Source organism: Eriocheir sinensis, chromosome 17 (assembly GCF_024679095.1).
Source record: "Eriocheir sinensis breed Jianghai 21 chromosome 17, ASM2467909v1, whole genome shotgun sequence".
Classification (NCBI taxonomy): Eukaryota; Metazoa; Arthropoda; class Malacostraca; order Decapoda; family Varunidae; genus Eriocheir; species Eriocheir sinensis.
In genome coordinates, this window is record NC_066525.1 from 9,261,745 (window position 1) to 9,289,364 (window position 27,620).

The 27,620-nt window shown below is 50.5% G+C and overlaps 1 protein-coding gene across 1 annotated transcript in view; it reads left to right on the plus strand.

Moving 5' to 3' along the window:
* LOC127000118 (protein tiptop-like) overlaps positions 1 to 27,620 on the plus strand; it is a 57,889-nt gene that overhangs the window by 22,956 nt on the left and 7,313 nt on the right. The window contains exons 3-4 of the mRNA XM_050863538.1: positions 17,178 to 17,272; positions 17,418 to 24,629. Coding sequence (XP_050719495.1) covers positions 17,178 to 17,272; positions 17,418 to 20,454 — 3,132 coding nt within the window. The 3' untranslated portion in view covers positions 20,455 to 24,629. The remainder of the gene's footprint in view (positions 1 to 17,177; positions 17,273 to 17,417; positions 24,630 to 27,620) is intronic.

Below are 27,620 nucleotides of genomic sequence, written 5' to 3' on the forward strand. Positions count from 1 at the left end.
CTCCGCCATGTATCGTTAGTCGTGGCCGGAGTGTGGGCAAGTTATAGAGTTTGTTTTTATTTGTATGTGTGTGTGTGTGTGTGTGTGTGTGTGTGTGTGTGTGTGTGTGTGTGTGTGTGTGTGTGTGTGTGTGTGTGTGTGTGCGTGTGTGTGTGTGTGTGTGTGTTTAAGCAAGTGCGTCTGTAGCTTGCAACCATGGAGTCCGCACGATGGGAAGGACTTCTTGTGTCTTTGGCCGCCTTCGGACGCTGTTTCAACTTGACTGGCACCTCGCCCTCATTCCCCTGACGGAAAAAGTTGTCCGTGGCCACTTTTCCATCGCACACTTTTCCACACTTTTCGCCGGCGATCTCGGATTTCTGAACATTAATAGCTGTCCACGGCAATCTTCTGCTTCACTCTTTTTAACAGCAGCCTCACGGTTTGAATTTCTAGGGGGTGGTGGGGGCAACATAGAGGGAGGGGGAAGGTGGTGGAGGTGAAGACTGAGACCTGAGCCATCTGTCGCCACCTTGCTGGACGAGGGTGGAGGTGTTGGTGGGGGGGAGAAAGACTTACTCCCTCACCTCCACCACCACCACCACCTCCACTCCGCCGGCCACACCCGCGTCACCAGGTGTTGTGGGTGTCGGCGGGCCAGTCAGAGCCTCCGCCGCCGCCGCTTCCTTGTGTTATTTATCGCCGGTGATACATATGGCGTATTGAGTATTGATCTCGTCATCAATGTTTTCAGTTTACGACACTGCCTCGTGGGGAGGATGCAACTCAGGGCGCTGTTCGAATGCTCTCCCTGCGTTATTTTTCTATCCTTTTTTTTTTCATGTGGATTTGTTTGTTTTTGTGTGTCGTCCGTGTGTTGGTTCTTAGAGTGTTTTGTAGCCCAGTAAACAGCGGTAATGGCCTGGCCCTATGAGTGTGTGTGTGTGTGTGTGTGTGTGTGTGTGTGTGTGTGTGTGTGTGTGTGTGTGTGTGTCAAGGTGTGTTCTGCTGCATGCTGAAGGCGATTCGATACCACTGATCGACCGGCAAGCACAACCAACCCTCCGAACCTCGCCGCGCACCGCCTGTCTGCCGGCCGCCGCCCTAATGCACTCCGCCGTGTATTAGCTCTTGCTTCGCCGGTGGTGGTGGTGGTGGTGGTGGTGGTGGTGCTTCTTCTTCTTTATAGCTTTCTTATTTTTTTTACTGTCAACGTTTTTTTTCTCTCTCGCTGTTCTTCTTTCGTCTTTCTTCTGATGGGTTGTTGTTTTTTCTTCTCTTCCTTGAGCTCTTGTTTTATTTGTTTTTCTTTTTATCTATCTTTATATTCTTTTTCTTCTTTTCCTCCTCAGTCCTCCTCTTTCTTCTTCGTTTTCTTATTTTTTTTCTTCTTATCTACTACTACTACGCGTACTACTACTATTGCTACTACTACTACTACTACTACTACTACTACTACCACCACCACCACCACCACCACCACCACCACCACCTCCCACTGATGAACGCTCATTTCTCCCCTCAGTACACGCTGCCCCATAATGGACACAGTGTTGGTAGTCTCCGGCCCTTCCCTCGCCTAACCCCTCCGCACACTTTGTTTAGCTTTCCGTCTTTCCAAACTCGGGCGGAGAGGACGAGAGTAACCGCGGTAAAGTTCACTGCTGGATGACCTAACTGGGAGGGTGTAAGCGTCCCCTGGGGTTGGGGGGAGTGGATGGGATGCCTAGGAGGGGAGACGAGCATGGTGCGGGTGTGGGGGATTGGGGGTTGTCGTCTTCTTTCTCTTCCTTTTGCTTCTTCCTCCTCCAGCAATTCTCCTTCTCTTCCTCCTTGGTCTTTCTGCTTGCTTCTTCCTTCTTCCCAACTTGCACCCAGTCCACCTCATCCCCCAGTCAAGCCACCACCACCACTACCTCCGCTACCCCCCTCCTCCCACCACCTCCACCACCACCCGCCTGTTGCCGATTTAAGCAAAAGACGAACACGCTGTTCAAACAAGCGCCACCTCACTTGTTTGGCTGATTTCCGCAGCGCAAGTCACCGGGTTAGCTTTGCGTTTTTCCCTGCCCTGCGCCACCACTCCCCCCGCCCCGTCCTCCCTGTCTTCCCCTCCTCCCTCACCCTCTCCCCTCTCCCCCCACCTCAGACGAATCGCTCTTCATTCTTTCAGCTGAATCACTCATGGCTCGCTTTTTAGACTTTCTCGTCAAACAGGAACGTTGGCGAGGATTTTATTGTTCCCAGTGTTGGTGTTGGCTTTAATGTGTTTTTTAGTGTTTCAGTGGCAACTGTGAGAGTACGAGAGAGAGAGAGAGAGAGAGAGAGAGAGAGAGAGAGAGAGAGAGAGAGAGAGAGAGAGAGAGAGAGAGAGAGAGAGAGAGAGAGAGAGAGAGAGAGAGAACGGAATTATATATATTTTTTCCTCACTTTACTATTCCCCTTCTGAGTTTAAACACGCGGCCATTTTTCCTTCTGGCGGGCCGTGGCGCCGACATCACTGCCCTCTTATGGCCGTCTGAGACTGACTTTTAGGTCCTAATTAGCAGCTGGCTGTAATTAGCCGACGACGGGGATATAACAGTTAACTCGGCTGGTCTTACGGCTCATTCTGGCAGTCCAGCGGCGGGTCCTCTGGGTTTTACGGCTGAGTCCGCCCGATCTGGAGGATGACCCGGCCCCTGATGGAATGGCCTGCCGCCCCGAACGATTATCTATGCGGATGTGGTGCATTTTGCCTTTAATCAACCCACAAATTTCAAGTCGTCGTCTTCCCGGGTCTGTGAAGGCTTTGTTAAGACTTACACGTGAATACCCGCAGCTCTAGACCGACTACCTATTCTTGCACTATCTCCCCCGATGGTACGAGTAAACTGCCCACTGTGTTTATCCATTGGTCGTTAGTGTTTAATAGAAGACTTGCACACGTCACGCTGCAGTAACACACCTCAGCCCATGTAAATACTTTTCATGGAATAACAATGATCACCCAGCAGCTCTGTAATACAACCCTCCACATTTACACACAATATCACCGCACTGCAACACTTTAATTAATTTTGCAGCACTAATACTTCACCCACCAAAGTTACATCACACCTGCCGTCACGTCCCACACATCATCCTCAGCACCACATTCCCACCTGCAGCACATTTCCACGGCAATGCTTCGCCTCCCCCGTGGTCACCTTGCCTGCCTCCCTGGGTCGGGGCTCGGGGGTGGCGGACTCACACAAGGGACGGGGCGAGGAGGCGTCGACCGGCTGATGTTATGGGTATTAATCAAGAGAAATACTTAAGGGGCCATGAGAATGTTATCATTACCTTCAAGACAGTGATTAAAAGGCAGAGCTTCATTGAGATAAATACTGTCATTAAACGTAACGACGACATAACTTATAGCACAGACGTCGTCACCAGCGCCTCCCTTGCAGCACCTCGCGTCCCTTGCCGCCGCCTCGGTCGCTTTGTTTCATTGAGCATTGCAGTTCTTCGTTATCAGGTTTTTAGTGTGTGTTTACTTTATAATAACCTGTTTAACTTTATTCCGTCCTGGTCATTGCTGCCAGTTAAGTAAATATTTGTTATTTTAAGGCCGATTCCCTCTGGAATTGTCAGTTTCCTGTGGCAGTAATATACAGTAAGAACTATAAATGCAACGCGGCACAAGTGTTTGAACGAAAGCAGGTGTTGTGTGACAAAGGACGAGAGCGAGGCAGATGGCGCCCCGGGACCCCCGTGGCTCTGAGCTCTGCCGCCACGTCGTCCTGTCGTTGGATCCGGGTGCACGAAGGATGGCAGGTGATGTGGAGGGAAGTGAGGGTCTCCCGGGTGCCGTAGGGTTGAGGCCACAGCCTCGATAAGCTAAATGCCGGGTGGCCTATTAATCATGTTTATAGGGTCGTCCAAACTCCCCGGTGTCTAGCAAAGCACAGTGACTAATGACAGAGTGTTCACTAGACAGCCCCGGCCGACCTCGCCCGCACGACGTCTGCCTGCAGCTCCTCACTCATGGGAACGCACCCAGGCGGCGGGTCACCTCCGAGCCCACCCTGTGGTGGGGGCGGCCAGTGGCCCTGAACACCACTTGAGGCCGAGCACTGATTACGAGCCGTGGGAGTCCAGTGCGCGGGTGATGTAGTGTAATCAGCCCGGGAATGGCTCTTCCAAACTGCCTTAGAATCAAATTATGCTGTTTTTTCAAAGTCATTTCTGAGTAAGTTTACTTTTTTATTCATATAAGTCATTCTTTGTTTTTTGTTCCATTAAAAAAGTTAGGATATCTTCGCCGGCTCTGTGAGACAAGGGAACTGACACCCTCAAGCAGGCCATTAGCGCCTCCTGCCCATTATGTACCCACAAACTTAACCCTTCAATCGCCGCGCCGTCCCCGTCACCGCCGCCGTAATAAGACACCCGGACAGGATGTATGAGTGAAGGGAGGAGACACCCTGAAGAGGCCCCGCGCGGCAAGAATGCCTCTGTCAGGCCGTGTTGAGCTGTCTCCTCTCCGGCGCGGCCCGTCAGCCCCTCATCACGGTGATGCCTCTACAAATAATACATTAAAGGTGCTGCCCGTCACCCCGCTATCAGGAGCATTACTAAGGTTTTAATAACGTGCGGTAGTGTGGGATAAAAGGCACAACACCTCCTCATTCCTCCTCCTCCCTCCTCTCTCCTCCTCTCCACATGAGCCTCCCTCCGTTCCGTCTCCGCCATCCCAAACTGACATCTATAAACATCTGAAGTCGTCCTCCCGCGCCTCACAAATCAGGGTCCCTTTGACTTAGTAATGGGCGGTGTTTTGTCTGACAATGGCTCTTTGGTGCGATCAGACGTGGCCTTTGTTGCGAGTATGAACGAGTAGGATCCCCGAACGTCTGTGTTGGTGCAGGATGTCCGAGTCTCCTTCGCCGCGCCGGCCCTGCAGGTGATTATTTTTAATTTATACAATTTTAACGTCTTATTCCTTCGGGTTTATGACAAGCTCGACAGCATTGAAGGGGGCTAGCCGGAGACACAGGAAGGAGGGAGGGGGAAATAGAGGTGTCAAAGAGAGACCGCTCAAACGGATCCTTCGTCCCCGTCCCTGCCAGGTGGCGCCTCGCCCGGCCGCTAGTGAGAGAGAGAGAGAGAGAGAGAGAGAGAGAGAGAGAGAGAGAGAGAGAGAGAGAGAGAGAGAGAGAGAGAGAGAGAGAGAGAGAGAGAGAGAGAGAGAGAGAGAGAGAGAGAGAGAGAGAGAGAGAGAGAGAGAGAGAGAGAGAGAGAGAGAGAGAGAGAGAGAGAGAGAGAGAGAAGCACTTCCCAGTAATCCAGATAAGAGATGGTGAAATGATTGTGCCAAGACACTGAACACAAAGAGACTGAAGGGAGGAATGGGCCGCTGACTAAGGTAAAGGAACCCGGGCGGCGAGGAAGAGCAGGAAAATAAGGAAAAGTGAGGAACACAATACGGACGTAAAAAACGGCCGCCAGCAAATGGAGAATATACAGCCTCGCGGCAAGAGGATAGATCAACATGAGAGACAGAAGAAAAGAGAGAAAACAACTAAAGGCAAATGGCAAGAATCGCCCAGCTAACCAAGTATGAATAGGAGGAGGTAAGCAAGGCAGATGGACAGGGGAGCTAAGAGGAGGAGAAGCAAGAGGAGGAGGAGGAAGAGGTGGAGGAGGAGGAGGAGGAGGAGAGGAGGAAGAAAGAAGACGACGCAGCAAGAAAGGCCAGAAGAAGCGACTGGTGGGTGGAGGGTCACGCACCGTCGAGTCCGCTGGCGGTGACGGACTGGCGTTGGTAACCTAATGGACGCCTCTTGCCCCCCCGCCCGCCCGCCCACCTCCGTCACACCCACTTTCAGCCCGCCCGTCCACTGCTCTCTCTCTCTCTCTCTCTCTCTCTCTCTCTCTCTCTCTCTCTCTCTCTCTCTCGCTCTCGCTCTCGCTCTCGCTGGTGTTGCTGCTTGGGAGGGCCTCGTACACACACTGGAGAAAGTTGCGCCTTGATCGGCCGGGCACCGTCCCCGCCGCTCGCTGGCCGCCCCGCCGCCCCATGATGGATCCTCGCGCTGCCTTACAACCGTGTCCAGATAGTTGTGCTTCACGTCACCCGGGATCAGGAGATGTAAAGTCGCACCTCCTTTTCTAAGATATTCGCAAATTCCAGCGACGCATGCACGGCTTAAAATCTGTATTGGTATAACATAAATCACTGTCAGTTGTGCAAGACACCATTAAACTAAGTAGAAGGGTGAGAGAGAAAAAAAGAATTAATATGAATAAACTTTTGCCTCAGTATCAGGTTACTGACTTGATGACGAGGTGAAGGAGTTTCTGCCTCAGTTTTTTCCTCCTTTTTTTTTTTTTTTTTTTTTTTTTTTTTGCCTCCTAGCGGAATTTTACTTGGCGGAGAAATCTGCCTGGTCGTGCACCGGCTGCTTTCTTTCCTCCTCTCTCGCCTTATGGACCCGCGTCAGTCTGCTGCCTCCCCAGGTGACGTCTCCTGCTTCTTGTTTTCTCGTACATCAAGCAAGGCAAGTGATGGTTGGTGTTTGCTTGACGTTTGCCCTTTTATCGCCCGCCGCTGCCAGTGGTGTGAGTGAAGGATCATCATCACTTTGATTTCTGATTGCGAGGCTCCGGGAGGTAGAAAGTTGTCTGTCTGCTGCCGTCGCCCTCGTGCATGTTGGGCTGCGTGTTCCTTGTGTTGTCTTGGGGCCGAGTGCTCTGAGCCGGTGTGAGCATTATTACCCTCAACCTGCTTGTTTATCGTCCCCGCAGATAACTGTTAACTCTAAACTATCCAGGATGAAGAGAGGGGCCGCGGGGCTAAGGGTCGCGCGGGGTCAGGGGGTCGGCCTGACTGACGCCCGCCTCCCCCCGCCTCACCTCGCCTCACCTTGTTTTCCCGCTCATCGTCTCCACACTGTAGTTTTATGTACGATTTTACGACTTTGTTTTGCCCTCTGAGTTTTACCACTCGAGCTGTTTATTTAGCAGAGATGTGTGTTTCTCCGTCAGGCGGCGGGGGGGCGGGGAGGGGGGTCGGGACTGGGAGGCTTGGGTGAGAATCACTAAATATTTCATCATTACTGAACCCTTATCAAGATTTTCTCAACCCTTCGTGAACACTTTGGAGAAAATCATTTTAAGTTAGTTTTTTTCCCTTGCTCAGGTTAACTTCTCGTCTTTCTTAATATAGTGTTCCCTGGAAATATTTCTTTGTTGATAAGCTTTAGTTTGGGCCCTTCAAGTTGTACCTTTATATATATATATATATATATATATATATATATATATATATATATATATATATATATATATATATATATATATATATATATATATATATATATATATATTCATCCTTACACAGTTGGGTGTTTTCACTGTGTTGCTTTTCTTCCCCTTTTTTAGTCAGTGTTCGCCTCCAGAGTGTATTTCTCCCGTTGTAAAGGTTTTCCGTCGTTTCAGTTCATAGGAGCCGCGTCGGGTGCGAGGACCATTATAGGACTTAAATGCACCGTAGGAGAAGGTCGAGGGGAGGCTGAATTGGCACAGGTGTTAACTTCTTTGTGTCGTTTGACCTCGCGCAGGGTGTTGAGTGCACAGGTCTGGGAGGACGGACTGGCGAACCTCCTCTCTCCTCCTTCCGCGAGTGGCGCCCGTCACCGCCACACTCCCGCCGGCGCCCACGGACATCAGTATTCCTGCCGCGTCTGATCTGCTGGCTCGACCAATGCACAGCTGACTGCCCTCTTGACCTCCCCCCGTCATCCCGGCCCGCCGCCTTGTTTAAGTCTTCACTTTTTATCATCTTTCTTTGTCTCTTAGTTCCCATGCTAAGCGGAGGCGATCAAATATATCTTCACCGACAAAAAAGGATTTTTTTTCGCTCCACCGTCCATGTGTTCCATTCCTCTCCTTCCCTCCTCCGAAATCTCTCAATTCCCACTAATGGTTCTCTCCCTTCTCTCGACGCTGCAACCTTTTCCTCTTTTCGTCCCTTTCTCCCTCATTCCCACAAAGACCCCACATCTCCCCTCCGGAGCCCCACCCGCCGCCGCCCCACCCTTCCACCTCCCTCCGCCCGCTGGTATGGCGCGCTCCCTTGGTCCCTCCGCGGCCATCGACGGAGTGGACGGCCTTACGCTCAATAGATGCCTCCACTTCATTAACAACTTCCTGACCTAATGTCTCTGTTTGTCGCAGGATCTCCTCACACTCAGGCCTGGATTGGTGATTGGCGATTGTGGGGAGGATTAGCGTTTTTCCACAAGCCACCACTCCCACTCCCACCCAGACCCCACCCGCCCGCCCCTCGGCCCTGGGCGGTTGTAGGGTCAAGCGAACTGCCGCCCGATTGGGTGGACTGGATCAGTCAGCAATTAGGGAGCGGCCCAATTTATTTTTATTGAATTGTAACAGCCCACTGTTGTCCCCTTGGATGCCCCCTCCCGGCCAAGTGCCTTGAGGACATGCTCCGCTGCGCCACCTTGTAAAAAGGAACAAGGAAAGGGAGGAAAAATAGATAGATAGACACAAAGATAATTTTCGGCGCGAGGTTGAGGAGAATGTGAGGGTGTAGGTATTTGGAGACCTTGTTAGTTTTTCGTGAGCCCTCTGAGTGTGTGTGTGTGTGTGTGTGTGTGTGTGTGTGTGTGTGTGTGTGTGTGTGTGTGTGTGTGTGTGTGTGTGTGTGTGTGCCGTGGTGTATCTTCCTGGCTGTCTGTCCTCGTCTCGTTCAGGCCGTCCTCGTTCTCGTCCTCGTCGTGGGACTCGTCCTCGCCCCGCGCCACCATTCTCCAGGCAACACAACCATTCCCAGCATAAGCTATTAGTATCATCGTTCACTGCTACTTACGACCGCCATCCTTCCCGCATAAGATACGACCACATCATCCCCCACCAGGACCTGCCACCACACTCCCTCCAACCACACCCCACCCTCCTCCCTCACCTCCACCACCACCTCCACTACCATCCATACCCTCCCTCTTATCTTCCTCCAACTCCTCCACCCGCCCTTCCCGTTCCTCTCCCCACGTCTCCTCCATCGCTCTTCCCTCACCTCTTCCCCTGCTCCCATCGCGTCTCTTCGGTCCAATCCCTTCCCTCTCTCACCCTTCTCCTCATTTCCCCTTCTCTCCCTTCCGGACGTGTCAACTCTTCCCACTTTTTCTGTCCCCGTTTTTTTTCTCTCTTTCTCTCTCTCTTTTCCTCCCGCTCTCGTTCTATACATTTGTGCATCTCTTTCTTCTCTCTCCCTTCCATTGCCACTGTCACCCACGGCACCATCACCACCACCAGCCCTAAAAAATACGGTAAGGGTTGTATTACATGAGGACTATACTCTTATCACCATCAGATCATTATCATCATCATGATCATGATCATCATCATTATCAAGACCTACATGAGCATCACAAGTAACAGCAACGATAGCTAGAATATCAAGACCAATAAAGCAACAACAAAAGCAACGACAACAACAATCCATTATCAACAACAACAAAAATAACATCATCCCCACCCCCCACCCCACCCCCTGCCCCGCCACAGTACCAGCAGTAGCCGTCACGAGTCTCCCAGGAGCACTGCCACATAATGCACGGGTCAAGTTTAGCCAAGTCCAGCAGACGGCTTATATCCGTGAGACCAAAGTTTGTGTTGAGCGAGACAGCCGTGCATCACCCTTCCCCGCTGCGACGACCCGCCGAGACGAGCTCAGACGCTGCTTAAGTGAGGTCCATCTCCACTAATGGAACACAAGGAGCCTCACACGGCGCGGCGCACCCACTCTCCGACGCGGTGAATAACGCTGTACCAAGCGGACTGCAACTGACTTCCAGGCCTTAAGCGGCAGCGGCGGGAGTAACACTACCATTGCTGCAGCGGATCTGGACCGTGTGCCGCTGCCGTAATGGTGATCATATTACTCAGAAACAGTGTATTCACGCTCAAAAATAACACTAAGAAACACACAACCAACTACAACAGTAATGGCATCCATAACAAAGCAGTAGCAGCAGTAGCAGCAGCAGCAGCGCCCAGCAGCAGGAGCAGGAGCAGCAGCAGCAACGCCACGGCCACAATTAGGTTCATTACTGTTTACGAGCGGGCGCTCCACCGCCTCCCTCCTCCGGCGCTCCAGGATTCCAGATCTTGGAGGCACTTACGGGCGAGTCGCTCCCCTGGGCCGCATCCTGGAGCCTCCCCCGTCGTTTGCTCGCGGCTCCAGTCAATCCCTCACTGACAGACGGCGCCACCACTTCCAGACCTGACCTGGAAGCCGATAATATGGAACCTGAGATCTTCCACCAACGCCTCTCTTGATTCCAGCGCCCCTCATCGGCCCCCCTACCCCTCCCTCTCCCCAGTCCCAGCCCAGCTATCCAGCGATAGTGCTCCTCTGTGTGCTAATGAAGGCCTAGGACGGCTCGTATTATGGCGGCAGACGATTATTTTTTCCTTACTTTCGTACCGCAGCGGCAGCATTGTGACGACTCGCCTGAAATTGGCCGGATGACTTACTTTGATGACCCCGGCGTACTACGGCTAATTTTAGCGCGTCTTGGTATCACTATCACAGGAGTGCAGGATTTTTTCTTCTCTTTTTCTTCCCCTCAATTCGCGTTTCATTTGCTGATGGGATTGTTTCCTCTTGCTTACTTTGCTTCTCAAATGGCTCTGGTAGTTCACATGAATGAGTTATAATATGAGAGCTGTAAATCTCAGGAAACACACGACACTCTCAGAGCTCCAAATGCCAACGTTGTAATGCCAATTTTCTCTGCGCCTTTAATATTTTCTTTGGCGCAACGGTACATACTCGCATAATGAAAAAAAAAAAAGGTTGGCTGAGAGGAAACAAAGAGTTGGACGGAGGTAATGGGGAGAGAGAGGAAGAAAAGGGGGACCTGATGAGAGAGAGGAGTTGGAAGGAAGGGCAAGAGGATAAGGAGGAGAAGGAGGAAGAAGAGGAGGAGGAAGATCGTGGTTCATTTGGTGAGCATTTGCCAGGTTGCGCCGGAGTTAGAGTCCCCTGGAGACCTGCTCACATTTGGCTTATTGTTAGGACGCCCCGGCCCCACCTCACCTTACCGCGCTACTCCCCTTAATGAAACACCGCGTACACACACTGCCGGAGACGCTGCCGCAGCCTCCACGCTTGTGCCTCTGTTCCTTCCACTCTTGTCTGACGTCCTTGAATGAATTTGCTTGGCTGCCGGTGTTTTGGAAGGCCACCCCGGATGTTCTTTAATCTCCTGAGTAATTCACTTCCTGAAAGAAGCTTACCTAAGAATGGTGCACCTGGAGCAACCTTCACCTGAGGGAATAGGCAAGAGACACGTAACCTTGGTGGGGATGGTGCTTAGGGTGACTTACCTTGACTTACCTTAAGGGCTGAGGTGGCACTGAAAACGAAAGTAAGGTAAAGGAAAGGTACAAGTATCTAAGAAGAGAACTTATGACGGTTATTTTTCTCCCTTATATACTCTATTAAGTGTGTCTCTCAATATTAATACGGGAATATGTAAGAGAAAATGCGGTTGCGGAAACACTTAAAAAACCTCTCATAAAGACGAGGCTTCACACCCCCACACATCCCGGGCGGTGCCTTGCCAACATGCCATCATAACGCCATAACATTACCCGGAATCACCTGTAAATCCTGGTACACAAAAACTTTTATTCACCGCCACCGCCTCTGAGCTAGCGCCTGAGCCTCGCGCGGCCTCACACCACAATGAGGAGACTCGTCACCGATGATCCCGATTTGTCAGGCCAGAGAGGATTGGCGACTGATGTGGCTTACTTGGCGGCCCGAAGCTTTATTACCAGGAGCCTCGACAGGGATGCTGCTGCTGCGATTTTTCCTCCCTGATACCACCAACGAGAGAGAGAGAGAGAGAGAGAGAGAGAGAGAGAGAGAGAGAGAGAGAGAGCAAGCTGATTACGAAGTGAGGATCGAGGGGAAGGGGGAGGGAGGGAGGTATAGGCAAGGAGGAGGGAAGGAGGAGGTGTGTGTGTGTGTGTGTGTGTGTGTGTGTGTGTGTGTGTGTGTGTGTGTGGCGAGAGAGAAAAAAGAAAGAGAGAGAGAGTGAGAGGGAGAGACCAGATCATTTGGTCCTTCCTCGCTTTCTCGATGTGTCTCAGTTTTATTTCGCGGCTTCGGGGTCGTATGGGATGAGAGGAAGATGGGGAGGTCGGGGCGGGGGAGGGGATGAGGGGGCAGAGGAGGAGGGGGTGAGGGGTGGTGTTAGGGTGTAAGACATGACATTTTTTCCCCCCTTCATGCCCGGCGCCCTCTTTCCGCGGGTGGGGAGGAAGGCAAGGCGAAGGAGGAGCATAGTTCATGTTTAATGGGCGGCGGGTGGTGGGTGTCCGTACCCTCTCATTACTGCATTTTTCTCCATCCAACGCGGTTTTCAATGAGTTTTCGCCTTGTTCCGAACGCTGAAAGGATGTTATTATATATTTTTGTGGGCGTTATAGGCGAGGCAATTTAGGTATTAAGAGACACGGCTGGTAACGAGGGCTTGAAGGGGGGAGGGGGGAGGAGGAGGGAGGAAACGGCATAGGGAGGGTAGGGATAAAAGTCTTGTTCTTGCTTGCCGCCTCCTCCTCCTCCTTTTTCTCCTTCTCCTCCATCTCCACCTTGTTCCTCGTTCTCCTTAATGGTATGGTACCCCTCCACCCTCCACCCTCCTCCATCTCACCACCACCACCATCTCCACCGCCACTACCATAAGTACACCCACCACCACCACCACCACCAAGACAACCGCAAGAAACCAAATCAGCAAAAAATGAAATAATGACTGAAACGAAGAAGAAAATGAAGGAAAATAACGGAGCGAAAAGAAAACAACAACAGAACTCACCCGAAAAAGACATCCCCCAACACGCACACACACACACACACACACACACACACACACACACACACACACACACACACACACACACACACACACAGCATTAAGAAGCCGCCTGACCCAGAAGAAAAGTGTATGAAAAACGAAAGGCAAATCATAATGAATAACGCGAAGACGAGGGTCGGCGCGCAGTGACGAGACGAGAGGCGAAAGGGGACTCAAAGGACGCCGCTGTTTGGACAAGTGCTGGAGTTAATTTGGTGCGCTGAATAGAGTGATTCGATGTAGGGAGCGGGTAAGCAAGGAGAGGAGGGGAGGGAAGGGGGAATGGAGGAAGTTAAGAAGGGAAGAGAAAAGGTGGAGAAAAAATGTTGAGTAGGAGGAGGAGGAGGAGGAGGAGAAGGAAGGAAGGATAGGAAAGTACACAGGAAGGATAATAAAGAGTGAAATATCTTAGGGTTTGCGTTGTATGGTTAGGAGAATAAGCGTAAGAGGTATTAGCTTTTTTATAGTATCTCTCTCTCTCTCTCTCTCTCTCTCTCTCTCTCTCTCTCTCTCTCTCTCTCTCTCTCTCTCTCTCTCTCTCTCTCTCTCTCTCTCTCTCACCTGGAATTCAGCCTTTCTCATTCTAACACCTCTCCTTTTCACTTCAATGCCTCTCACTCCCCCTCCTCCTCCTCCTCCCCAGGTGTGGACGCTGCAGGTACTGGCCGGTCGCCGTTATTAATGAGCAGGTGTTCTCGATCGAAAATTAATTAGCACTGAATGATGCCTCTCTTGACCTCGGGCTTGGAGAGAGAGAGAGAGAGAGAGAGAGAGAGAGAGAGAGAGAGAGAGAGAGAGAGAGAGAGAGAGAGAGAGAGAGAGAGAGAAAGGAAAAAAAAAGGCAGGCTACACGAGAAATTAATTAGGGATGAGTGATGTTGAAGAATCTCCCGCCATGTCGAGTGTTTTGCCTTTGGTTGATCTTTTTTTTCTAATTGACAGGAGAGGAAAGGGTGAGGTGAGGAAAGGACGGGAGGGAGGGAGTGAAGAGGTGAGAAGGAGAACAGGGAAGGTGACGGCAGCAGAGGGAGAAGGGCGAGAGAGAACACACACACACACACACACACACACACACACACACACACACACACACACACACACACACACACACACACACAGAGGGGGTGCGGGTGGGACGAATTAAGTCACGTAGGAGGAGACGAGACGAAGAGTGGTGAGTTTGTTTGACTTTGCTGGCGACAATAACTACAAACAGACGGGAGAGGAGGAGGATTAGGAAGAAGGGGGGGGAGGGGTGGCAAGGAGAGGAGTAAGGGGGGAGGGGGTGCTGATCAGGAGGGTGTGGAAGAGGGGACCGTAAGGGGAAGGGAGAGGGAGAGTAATAGTGGCGGAGAAGGACGGGTTAGCTTCGGAGGTTTTAGAGGCGTTGAAAAGCGCTTCGTCACCACCGCCATTAATAACGTTGATAATGGGATAATTATCAGGAGTTAGTTAGTTGGCCTTGTTCCGTGTGTGTGTGTGTGTGTGTGTGTGTGTGTGGCGAGGGGAGGAGGGTGTGGTGACGTAGCAGTGCGTGTGTTGTGTGGGGGGCGGAAGGGGTAAGTAATGTTTGTTGTAGTGTGACAGGGGTTAGGGAGGGGGGTGCATCGTGGAAGGGGTAAGAGGGGGATATAGTGATGGGGTGATGCTGTGGTATGGTGGCGATGTAAGGGGTGGCAGGGAGTGGGAGTATAGAGGTGGTAGGGGAGGGAGGAAGTAGTGGTGTAGCGGGGCGATGGAGGGAGCAAGATCTTGGAGTGTCCGTGTGACAGGAGCATGAGCTTGGGGGGGAGGGAAGAGGGAGACAGGGGTGGGGGAGGGGGGTTGAGGAAGGGCCGGTCATCTTCACAGAGGCAGGTAATGAGATGGAGTGAAGGACAGTTTCAAATGCATGTACTTGCGGCGAGTGCAATGCCCAATGTTTTATTCAGTAGGCAAACTCGAGGCGGTTCTTTATGATATTCTTCCTCGTTTAGCATTTCGTTTGTCGCGTCGATGCCATAAGCTATTGCAGCGGCGTTTGCATATGTAAATATTCAACAATGGCGTATTACAACCAGCGCTGCAAGGCCCATTAATATTACGAGAAATGTCGTCTGGCCACCTGCACCACTGTCAGTTGTCTCCGACCCCCGCCCTCTGCGCCTCCCTAAACCATCCGTTCCCTCCCTCCTTCCATTCGTCCCTCCCCCTCGTTCTCTCTCTCCCTCCATTTCTCCCTCGCCTCCTCCCGGGGACCATGGCGTTCCCAGCCCCCGTCTTCCTTTTCCAAACCCCTGTCGCACCCGATCCACGTATACGACAGGGGCGATGGCACCGTTTTTTATGTGTACTGTCGCATCTATTACGGAGCCCCTGCCCGCCCCGGCCTCTCGTCCTCAGTCGCCCTCCTGATAGATTCGGCAATTTTGTCTCCTCGTTGTTGCTGTTGCTGGTGCTTCTGGTGCTGCCATAACGTCAGAGGTTGGCTTTATGTGCCGAGGGAGGCCGGCAAAGGTCACTGCGGACAGAAGCCATCAGGGAAGGGGAGCGACGAGTCGGGGTGGCGGACGTATAGAAACTGAAGGGCTGAGGCTCGCTTAGAAGGACGGTAGAAGGGCGAAGGGGAAATTATCCTGATGGCGAGAGTAAACTTGAGGGAGGTAAAGCTGAGTGTCGTGGGAGGAACTGGCGGTGCGAGGAGTCAGTTCGCTCACATATTTTTGGACAACTCTACGTGATCCTGAGTCAGTGATTTGATGTCTGAGCTACGTAAAGCTCTGCTGAATGTGTCGTCTCAGCTCTCGTGGTACCGCCTTAGCACTCCTCTCGGCCACGTTCTCCTCCCCTGGGAAATGACCCTCACTCTTCCCCTCCCTGATCTTGCTGCCCCAGACGACATTACATTACTCCCGCTGACTACTGCTGGCCTCCCCTGCCTGGACCTCCTTCCGAAACGATAGTGACCTCTGGACGTGCAGCTTTCCCTAAGACTTCAGTGACCGATCTGATGCATCTTCCCTCCCGCGGTTTGTTCGGCAGCGTGAGCGAAGTCTCATGTTTCGTTATGGGTCATCCCTTCCAAACACCGATAGCTACTGGTGTGTAGTTCGTTTATCATGTTTAAGTTGAAGCTTTTAACAGGGCAGCGTGGCGCTCAGAGGGGTAAGTGACAAAGCAGGAAGTCAGTTGTGTACAGCAGTGTGGCAACTGGTGGTGACTATGGCATGTCACGGAGGAAGCGGGCTCGATTAACGAGGCAAAGGGTTGGGGCAAAAAGGCGTCCGCTGCTCGGCGAGTGACTGGGTATGGGCGGCGCGACCCTGTTAGTCACACTCCAACGCCTTGGGAGCATGACGCCGGCACACCACCAAAAATACTTTATGATGAAAAAGTATAAGTTTATCTTTGTCACTGTGACTGTAGCCTGCGTCTATTTTTATATAATTATAATTATGAATGCTATTAAAGTTTCTGTCTGTTGAACTATCTCATCCTCCTCCTCCTCCTCCTCCTCCTCCTCCTCCTCTTCCTCTTCCTCTTCCTCTTCTTCCTTCTCCTCCTCCTCCTCCTCCTCCTCCTCCTCCTCCTCCTCCTCCTCCTCTTAAAAGTACCGATGACGGGCAGACTCGTGCTTATCTTTTTTTTTTATCCGCGCAAGATTTTTTTTTTTTTTTTTCAGATTCGCGAAAGCTTTGGGAACCGGTACCCTTTTGTTGACACCCGAAGGCGGCTTTCAAGCCTTGATGGCTCTTATTACCTCACTATAGATTAATGACACTGCGAAAAGGGGAAGTTTGATCAAGCCTTTACGCTAATGAAGCGCCGGTGCACCCCTTTGGTCATCAGGTTAAACCGGCATTGTGGACATCCCCAGGGCCGGGCCACGTCATTAGTGGTAATTGGGTTTTGGTGGCGGCCGGGCCCTAATAACTTTCTAATCGTCGGGTCGACTGAAACTCAGTGGAGTGATCAGCCTCAGACTGTCTTGTCTGCCGCGAGGGTCCGGCCAGCGCCCTGCGGCTGGAAAGTAATTTTTTTTAGCTTGTTTAAAAGAATGCTGCCACTGATTGACTGTAATGCTCATGTGTATGAAATACATAACGAAAAGAGTACCGTAATGTATTTAGGCTTTGTCTCTTTTTAAGAAATTTCCTGCTAACATGAAGGAACAATTATTTTGTAGTCAATGCAACTGTTACTGTCATCGAAAAGTATTTTGATTTAGCTGCAATGTAATGTTAATATTTATAGTGGCAAGTTATATATATTCTTCTCTATCTTTATCTCTAACATTAGATCTTTTGTGTTTCAGGGGAGGAATGCGAGGGCAAGGAGCCTGGCGTGGACGGGGAAGTTGGAGACTCCCCAAGCTCCAGTCCCAGACACCGCAGGTGAGTAGTAATCAATGAGGCACTCATTGTATTTAAGAACTATGAAACTTTCAACATGAATATTTAGTCAGCTGTTAAAAAAAAATTATATCATGGCTTTTCCTGTTTTGCCACACTGACATGAGTGTGTTGTTTTCTTCCCCAGGGACAGTGGGAGCGTGGCCTCACGGGAAGGACTTTCCCCCAAGATGTCTCCACGGCACTCCCCGCGGGAGTCCCTCAACTCGTCTCCAGCCCACATGGCCTCTCCGCGCGCCACACCGCCGGCCCTGCGCCCGCTGATCTCTTCACCCTCGTTTATGCGAGGATCAGACAACGAGGCCGACATTCTCGACTTCTCGCTACGACGTTCTCCGGCGTTCAACAGGGATGACCAACTCAGCATGTCAGCCAGGTCTTCTCTGGCAGGGTCACCACCCCCGGGTCTCCACCGGCTAGGAGACTCTCCCCTGGATCTGTCAGTCCCACGCAAGAGGGCTGCTGACGCTCTTCTAGAGGCAGCGCAGGGGAAAATGCACCATGATTTGGCCAAGGGTCTCAGCAGCTGGGGCATCTCTCTGCCGCCCCACATTGCCTCAGCCATGGCTCTGAGGCCTGATCTGGCAGCGCTGAAGCCTGAGCTGGCTCTCTGGAATGGTAAACTTAAAGGTGACGGTATATCAACGAAGCTTCCGCCGTTCCCTATGGGTCCTGTACCGCCCACTCACTCCGAAGGTTCAAGGGCCTTAGAACGAATGAGTGAGCTCAGTAAGCTCGGCGGTGACGGTGGACTAGATCTGTTTCGTGGTGGCTTGGGAGGCAGTTCTGGACGTGCAACGGCCTGGCAGAGTCACTGGCTAAGCAAGGGGCAGGACGCCACGAAGGATGTCCTAAAGTGCGTGTGGTGCAAAGCTTCATTCAACACACTGGCAGAACTCACCACCCACATGAAGGAGGCCAAGCACTGTGGTGTCAACCTGCCGCCCCCCATCCCACCTCCTTCATCCAGCTCCTCCTCGATCCACACCCACCTTCCTCCTCAGTACACACCCAGCAAGCCGCCCTCCTCCAAGCCACTCTCCTCCTCCTCCTCCTCCTCTATCGCGTCTGGCTCGTCTTCATCTAATGATCTGATGTCAAGCATCAAGGAGACAATGCCTCTGCCGCGGAAGCTCGTGCGAGGCCAAGACGTATGGCTGGGCAAGGGCGCAGAGCAAACCCGCCAGATATTGAAATGCATGTGGTGCGGCCAAAGCTTTAAATCGCTGGCCGACATGACACAGCACATGCAGCAGACACAACATTACACGAACATTATCTCACAGGAGCAGATAATTTCGTGGAAGTCGCCTGAAGACAAGACTCCCAGCCAGAGCCACGTGAACGCCGTGCTGACCTGCAAAGTGTGTGACCAGGCGTTCGCTTCCCTGAAGGAACTAAGTAACCATATGGTGAAGAACGCCCATTACAAGGAGCACATCATGCGCTCCATCACTGAGTCAGGAGCTCGGCGGAGACAGACACGGGAGAAGCGCAAAAAATCACTGCCAGTGCGCAAGCTGCTTGAACTTGAGAGAGCCCAGCAGGAGATGCGGTCCTCGGGTGACCCCGGACGGGGCCTGAAGGAGCAAGCCGGATCGGGCCGCATCTCATGCGAAAAATGTGGAGACAAAATAGAAACTTCCCTATTCGTGGACCACATCCGTAACTGTGTCGGTGCTTCTTCTCGTGACCTGCTTAAGTCAGCGCTTCTCTCCCCAGACAGTGACTACAGCAACAAACTTGACTCTGCCCCTGAAACTGACAGCGAAGGCAAGAAAACCCCAGAGAAAACCCCGCGTGACAGCCCCAGAGAAAAAGACTTTGAAAAGGCCAAAGGTCGTGGTGCATCTGAGTCACCTTCGGTTTTGAATGCCCTCGAAAAACTGATTGAAAAAAGTTTTGACTCTGGAAAGGCAAAGACCGGCGCTGGACCGCTAGGCTCGAGCATCCTCCGCCGGCTCGGGATCGACGAGAGCGCCGACTATTCCAAGCCCCTGATGGATCCACAGCTGATGGGCATGTACGCAACCTTCTCCCGCCTGCAAGGTGGTCCCCCCCATGGAGCAGGAGCTCCATCAACCTTCAATCTCCCACCATCATTCGGTTCTAGTGACAGAGGTGGAGGGCTACGAGGCTTAAGTGACTCCATGATGAGCCCAGGTGCAGATTCTGACACCCGGGACACATTCCCGCGATCACCGTCGCGGCCCGGGTCACGTCCTGCCTCGACTGGCTCGATAACACGAGATGGCAGTGGCAGCGAGCGGTCCTTGGAGTTGCTGAGGCCTGACAGCCACCGAGCCATCACCCCAGAAGAAATTGCGCCCACTGAGAATGGTGCTGACCACTCCGATAATGAACAGGAGAGTCTTTGTGGCAGAGAGGAGGTGAAGCGGGAGTTGCCCGAGATAAATGGAGAAATAAGTGACCGCGAATCTGTGTCGGCCAGGGAGGAAATTAGAGTCAAGGAAGAAATACGGGTGAAAGACGAATTCAAAGTGAAAGAAGAAGAAATACGGGTGAAAGATGAATTTAAAATGAAAGATGAAGGGGATGAGGAAGAGGAGCAAGAACTCACCCCAGACCCTGGACGTGAATCTCCAACTGGCCGGCTGATGGGGTCACCCGCAGGCTGCAGCAGCAGGTCTGAAACTCCTCATTCCGAAACCAGTGTGGGAGGACGCTCTGGTTCAGGCCTCGGAGCGGGCGGACTTGGTGGTCTGTCGGCGCTTCTTGGGGGAGGCGGGGAGGGCACCTCATCGCATCCTCTGGCGGCGCTCCAGAAGTTGTGCGACAAGACGGAAACTCAGCCACGTGCGCCGCCAGTCAGTGGAACAACAACTGGCCCTCAGACAAACCCTGGAGCAATCTTGGCTTTTTCTTGGGCGTGTAATGATGCAGTGACAGCGGACAGCATCATGAAGTGCGCTTTTTGTGACACTCCTTTCATTAGCAAGGGGGCCTACCGGCATCATCTGTCAAAAATGCACTTTGTGAAAGATGGTGTTATTCCCGAAAACGCAGCTGGAAAACCGAACAGCAACAAGCCTCCCCCAGCTACAAGCAAGTCGGCCACGCCTCCAGCGCCTCCTGTGGATGAGTCGCCACACTCCAAGTTCCTGAAGTACACGGAGCTGGCCAAGCAGCTGTCCAGCAAGTAGTGCAGGCCGCTGCCCTGGGGTGGCTTCTCTTCCCCCCAAACCTCCACCCGCGCCCGCCAAAGACCCCCCCGCCCCTGCCCGCCCCGTGTACAGTGAGGCGTGGCTCGTGTGTACAGTGTAACTATTTATCCTTCGTGAGAGCTTGGTGGCCCCTGTAGTCTTGTGATACCTGGCAGTTTGGAGGCGGCGGCGGCCGGGGTCCCCTCATATCACCCGCCTCCCGGGACTGTCGCTACCGGTGGGCGCTGCTCCCGTCCCCCGCCCGCAGGAAAGACACGTGCCAACAATCAAAACAACCCGCAGAGTACAAAGTGTGTGTTGTGGGCGGGCTGGGTTGTGGCCACGCCCGTAGTAGCGAGGGAGCCCGCGCCCACAGCCGGCCCGGTCCCCGCGGTGCCAGGGCCCTGCAGGCGGCCGCGGGAGGGCGCGGCGCCCTTGTCCCCCCGGCACGCCCTCGCCTCATGCTGTGTATCTTCACACCACCCGCGACGATGTGATCGTCCCGGGCCGTCGCAAACTCTTAATCGCTCACACTTGCTGTCACTTTTTTCACATAGTTATTAATATATAGACAGTATAAGATTTAAGCTGACAAGGCAATGATCAAATTGATTGTTGATAATTATTTGAAAACATCAATGATGTAACAGTATCATTCTTTTTACAATATCCTGTCTTTGACTTGCTGAAAGTGATCTCAATGCTTTTATCCCTAGTGTAAAAATGCGCCTGACCAACGCACGGACTGGCGAGGTTCGAGACACACCAGTCGGGCCTCGTCCGGCGCGCCGAGCAGCGTCGCCATCCCCCCTCCCCTCCCTCCCAGCACACACACACACACACACACACACACACACACACACACACACACATAAAATATATAAGCATCACTGAGAAGTCACGTGCACAATCGATCAGTTTCCTTTCATGTGAAGCTCTGCAGTTCATCCCACTCACAACGCACCTCAGGAGTCACGGCAGGTCAGCACTTGGGTTGGGCCGGTTCCTCTGCACCCGGGAGCGGTGATCCCGCTGCCGGGCAGCATCCCTCCTTGCTCCCACCCTCTTGCCTGGCCTGCCTCCTGAGGATGCGAGTCTTTTCATTATTCAGTCAACCTCTCATATCGTAGTGATGCTCCAGAGGGATTTAGTCTGTCAAGGTTTGCTATTTTATCTCGCCCTTAATGTGTATTCAGCTTTTTAGCGTGTCGATTATGGTTGAAAATCCAATGCGAGAGTGTTAAAAGCTCCGCCGCGACCCTAGCCACGCCCTTCTTTGCAGACGCACCAGATAACTCACCCCTAATGAGATACCGCCTATCTGAAATGAGTTCTACGATTCGAGTCGCGAGCACAGTTTCAGAGTCAAGCCAAATAGACATGTTGCCCATCAATCATGAAGGTCTGATGATCGCCCAGTCCATCACCGCACCGCGACACCCCAACACGGGCGCCGTCCCGGCCCTCCCCACTGACGAAAGTTCACCGTGGCATTAGTGAAGTCATGACTGGCGTCTCAATGTCATTTGGAGGTTGTGAAATGTTCCTTGAATGGCTGAGATATATACACGCACCACAACTCTTAACGACCATGTCTTGCCTCGCACTTCTGTACCGTTAACTCAAAGTAACACTAATCCCTAATTTACTCCTGTCAACGTCTTGGTGGGCCTCGCCGCGCCGGGGCGAGTTTCAGAAAGTCTCTGTCAAATATTCCTCCTATAGATTGGAGTCTTAGAAATAATGTTAGGAAAGAGTCATTATGACGAAACCAAGATGCTGTCCCTTCGCGGTAACAGAATTTCTGGTGTGTGTGTGTGTGTGTGTGTGTGTGTGTGTGTGTGTGTGTGTGTGTGTGTTGTGTGTATACGTACATACATACATACCTGCATATATATTGTGATTTTTTACATTTATTTATTTGTTTTTCACTTAGAACCTCTATTTCTTGAGAACGTAGGACAGAATCCTCGAGCTCCGCTTTAGCACGCGTGATCCATTGTATCTGGGTGACCAACAGAACTCCTCATGGGTAGATTTTAATGAAATTTCGCCATCCATTTATCGCCGCAAGGATGACATATCGCTTTCCTGCGGAAAGAGTTAATGTCATTTGAGAGAGAGAGAGAGAGAGAGAGAGAGAGAGAGAGAGAGAGAGAGAGAGAGAGAGAGAGAGAGAGAGAGAGAGAGAGAGAGAGAGAGAGAGAGAGAGAGAGAGAGAGAGAGAGAGAGAGAGAGAGAGAGAGAGAGAGAGAGAGAGAGTGGGACGATACTGTAGAAAAGAGCTGGAAGGTAGCTGAGCAGAGAGGAGCTGAAAGACTACCCAGAGTTGTGTTCTGGGTCTGAGCGACACACACACACACACACACACACACACACACACACACACACACACACACACACATTGTACGTAGCCCCCACACCCTTCCTATCCCATGCTGTGCTAGTTATCATGTAAAATTGCACTTGATATTAAAGTATGAAGTGGTTGTAAACTAATATTTTTGTATAATAATTTGTTATTTACGTGAGACGGGACTGACTGCCCTGAGTTGTTGATATTGGTCAGAATACTTAGCGTGGCCTGTTGTGTACTTAACGCCCGCGCGACGCTGCTCGGCGCCGAGGCCAAGGTTCCGCCCCTCCGGGAGGAGCCTCGTCGTCGTGGTGGGAGCTGGAGGCCTCCGGCGCAGCGCGTTATTCCCTGTAAAAGGAGATTTTGACAGTCCATACTTGAGTGTCCAAGTGCCAATTCAACTTTCATTAAATATACGTAATATGGAATTTCTATTGACTTTAATGGGGTCTTTCCCTGAAATATGAACCTTTAATAATTGATCTGTGTATATCTCGCTAGAATTGGACCTAATCCTGATACTATTTCTATGATATTTATGTTCTACTCAAGCTTAAAACTTCAGATCAAAGATCTGATACATAATTAAGAACTCTCCTTTGCCAAACTACAAGTGATCTTGAATCAGGTTATTATTTAAGTTCTCTCTCTTGTATCAGTTTAACTTTCTATAATTTTCTGAAGCTTAGCCGAATAAGACCCATCTCCCTCTGAATCATTCCTGTACACCCCAGTGAGATACTACGATAAGCGTTGCTACACTGGCCCGGCCGTGGGGCAGTGTACACACGACCCCCACAACCTCCTCCTCTGTACACTGAAGTTCATCGAGGATAAACTAGTATTTCAAGTGCTCATGATTCACTTCTTGTGTACAATCACTAATGTAAACAAAATTTGATTACATTACGTAACTTGCGTAACCCAAAACACTGTGTGGTAATTGTGAATAGCCTTGATGGACTTATTTGCATTTTTTTTTTTATTTGTGTCTGTGTGCGTGGCGAGGGGGCGTCCCAGCCGGCCCTCCTCCCGCCCTCTGCTAGGAACTTGTATACCAGCAGTGCCCGCCCTGGACACTGCCCTCTGTGCTGGCTACTGAGTTCATTGTTTTTTGTACAGTTCAAGTACCCTATTTGTAAATTATTGCGTTTTTTCCTCTCTTGAGCTTCCAGTTGTAAAGTTACAATAAATAAAAATAAAGTATCTGGAGTGGACTCAAGTTTATTCCTTTATTCGTCCTTGCCAAGGCAAGCACACTGACTGGTGACGGGGTGGTGGAGGTGCACGAGGTGCTCTAACGAGGCGGAATGGTGTTTATGAAGGCCAATGTAGAGGACGGAGAGAGGGTAAGTATTTTCAGCATTGGCAGTCAAGAGGGCCGAACACTAACATCAAAATGTATAGAAATGTTTGAAACTAAACACTAGCATCCCATGACTCCAGAACAGTAAGATTATGTGTGTTTCCTATCTGGCAACACAAGTCACCTGAACAAGTCCCTGTTGGGAGGTAACTTATTTTATCATGCACCTCGATGACAAAATAAATGTATATCTAGTAAAATATTACTTTCCTCGGAACTGTATAATTGAAATCAAACTCTGATAGTCATATATGGAAAAAATTAAACAAAATATCAGTGAAAAATAATATATTGGCAACTCTCTGCGTTCGTCATTTGTCTGAGGCTCCTCCACTGCCACACACGCCTTGGCCGGGACAGCGGACGCCGCAGCTGCCGGACACAGAGGTAGTTTCCTACATCTCGGATACTTCACGCCCTCATGGTCCTGCCTGGGATCCCCTTGGCACACCGGTAAGTCGTAGTACACACACACCTATAGGCAGGGCCACGAGTCAGTGAGTGAGGACTATAATGTGAATCCTGGACAACGGTTTGAGTCCGTTACATAATTAGTTACATAATTATACTATCTAGGTGCTACTGAGTCATTGAGAGGAGCTTTAAATGACTTTAGGCTTGGAGGGAGTGTGCTACTTTGCTGTACCACACAACAACAAAAACTTTACTGTTATACTACAGCTACTACTAGTTATACTACTACTAGTTATACCTGAGAGCCTCCGTGATCAGCGTGCCTGGTTACGACTCCGCAGCCCCGGGTTCGAATCCTGGCTCGGGCAGCCGGCGTGCAGCTCACCCAACTGTTCGTCCTCTCTTTCTGGCTGGTCGATAAATGAGTACCTGGGTAAGGAAAACTGTGGCAGTCCTGGATTTCACACTGGCGCGTGTCTCGGGGTGATTGGGTCTTACCTACCACTGGCACTAAGGGCCAACGGTTCGGAGATTAGCACCGGAGCCACGAGCAGTTATAGCGTATGCACCGATCGTTACTTACCTTTTTATTTTTGTTTGAATATTTTTTTAATACAATCAAACTACTATTACAGGTGAGAGAGCAAAACCTGTCTAGTGCCCAGGTGAGGTTAGCTTCAGATGCCCTCAAATTAACTAATATCTTTAAGGTGTACTGTAAAAAAATCGAAATATAGAAAAGTAATCCTTGGAACACACGGAAACAGAGGTTCTGATATTTATATTATCAGTGTGTGTGTGTGTGTGTGTGTGTGTGTGTGTGTCTCCTTATATGAATAATATGGTTCATAAAAAAAATAAAAAGCTCCATTGGTCCTGATTTGTCTCGTAATCTTCGTTGATTCGAATCTTTGACTTGAACAACCCAACCCGGTCACTATAATATTTTCTTGACGCCATAGCAGCAGCAACACAACCTCATCAGATGCCACCCCGCCTCTCTGAATAGTTACCTGGTCTACCTTATATCTAACGAAGCCCCACTAAATTTGAATGACCAAAAGCACTTCGTCAGTGGAAACAAGAATCGAATCGCCAGGAAGTGGTTCGAAGCAATCAAGGCCGAATGAGCCCAGGTCTGAGTATGCCGGTGGCGGATGGGTACGTTGTCAGTTACCAAGAATGAGGTACTACAGCGGGAGCAGCAGCAGCAGGAGGAACAGCAAGGTAACGAGCGTGTGAGGGTGCTAGTCCGTCTTGTGTTCCAGTGAGGCTGGTCAGCATGTTTGTAATTTTTATTCCATTACTACTAAACTTGTGTTAAGTAGTTCTCAACCATTGGCAAACATGCACACGCATGCACACGCCTTCACACACATACACACAAGCGCGCGCACGCACACACACACACACACACACACACACACACACACACACACACACACACACACACACATAAGAACGGAATGAGTCTGTAAGAGGCCGGTAGGCCTGTACAAGGCAACTCCTGTGAAACTAACCCCGTGCACCTAACATCCATGTATTTGTCTACTATATCTTTAAATGTGACTATCGTTTTGGTAATCACAACATGACTGCCAAGCCGTTCCACTTATCTACCACTCTGTTGGTAAACCAATGTTTGCCGGTGTCCTTGCTGAATCTGAGTTTATCTAGTTTAAACCCATTACTACGTGTCCAACCCGATTTTCTTACCATCAGAACCTTATTAATAACCCCTTTATTAAATCTCTTCAACCATTTGTAAACTTCGATCAAGTCTCTTTGTACCCTTCGCCTTTTCATGAGAATACATATGGCAAGTTTCTTAACCCGTGATTCATCTGTCATCATTCTCTGTACCGATGCTAACATATTGATAACACACACACACACACACACACACACACACACACACACACTGGGTCTGGATCACACACACATTATCACATTCGGTGTCTAACTCAGGTATTTGCACGCTTACTGTATATAATAATTATTATCAACCATTTTTAGAGTCAGTACCCTCATTTCAACCTGTATTGCATTGAACCGGCATCACTGGTTTCCTTGATTCGTTCGTGTGTGTCCGTTTGTGTTGGCAACAAGTGCAGCGGCTATAGGTCAGTTGTTACACTCAACACTGGTGCAACGCCACCGGCGCGTTTTTTCCTTTATAATGTAATGAAACGATATATGATTTACCTCTGTATCCTCTTCATCCCCCGCTTTTTTTATCACTTATTACCTCAATGATTTTTTTCTCATTTTTTACTTAAATATGCAAGGTCTGTTTTGTCATGCTGGTTGCATGTATTTAAGATACAGAGTGGCATGCCTGTGTCTGTGGCGGTAAGGGTCTTCTATCTTGCTGTGTACAAAAATATCAGTCTTGTATAATTTATACGTAATGAACCCACTAAAGAAGCATTGAATTAACTACCGTTACGGGGAATAGTTCTTTACACTCAAGATCACATCCACGGCTTGCTCTTCCCCGCCTTTCGTCACCGTCAGCTGTGCATTACTTTGCCGTGACTCTGATAATGTTCAATCTTCGCCTGAAGACACTACGTCACTTATTCTCAAAGATCAAAGTTCCATGAGTAACCACGTCCTCCTCACTGTTTTTATAACAATGCCCGTATTGTTGAATCTTGTTAAGTAGTCCACAGATTACTCGAGCATCATTCTGATCGGTTTGAATATGCTGCTCTTCACATAAACGATTAGGTGATTGTGTTTGGTGTACAAAAAATGCATACAGCCGTTACGATAGTAAGTTTTCCCAGCAGAGTCTGCAATACCGAATATGAATATGATGACACTACTTGCAGACACGGTAATTAATTGATACATGTAAGTAGGAATATCGCAGGAATGGAGTGGGGCTGTACTGGAACTCTTCTTGATAGCCGAGGGAAAGTAAAAATAACTAAGGAACACAAATCGATAGAGGTGCTGCGTTGTATTAGCCAACTGAAATAGTTTAAGGTTCGTTCACCATGAAACCAGTGGCTAATTATTATC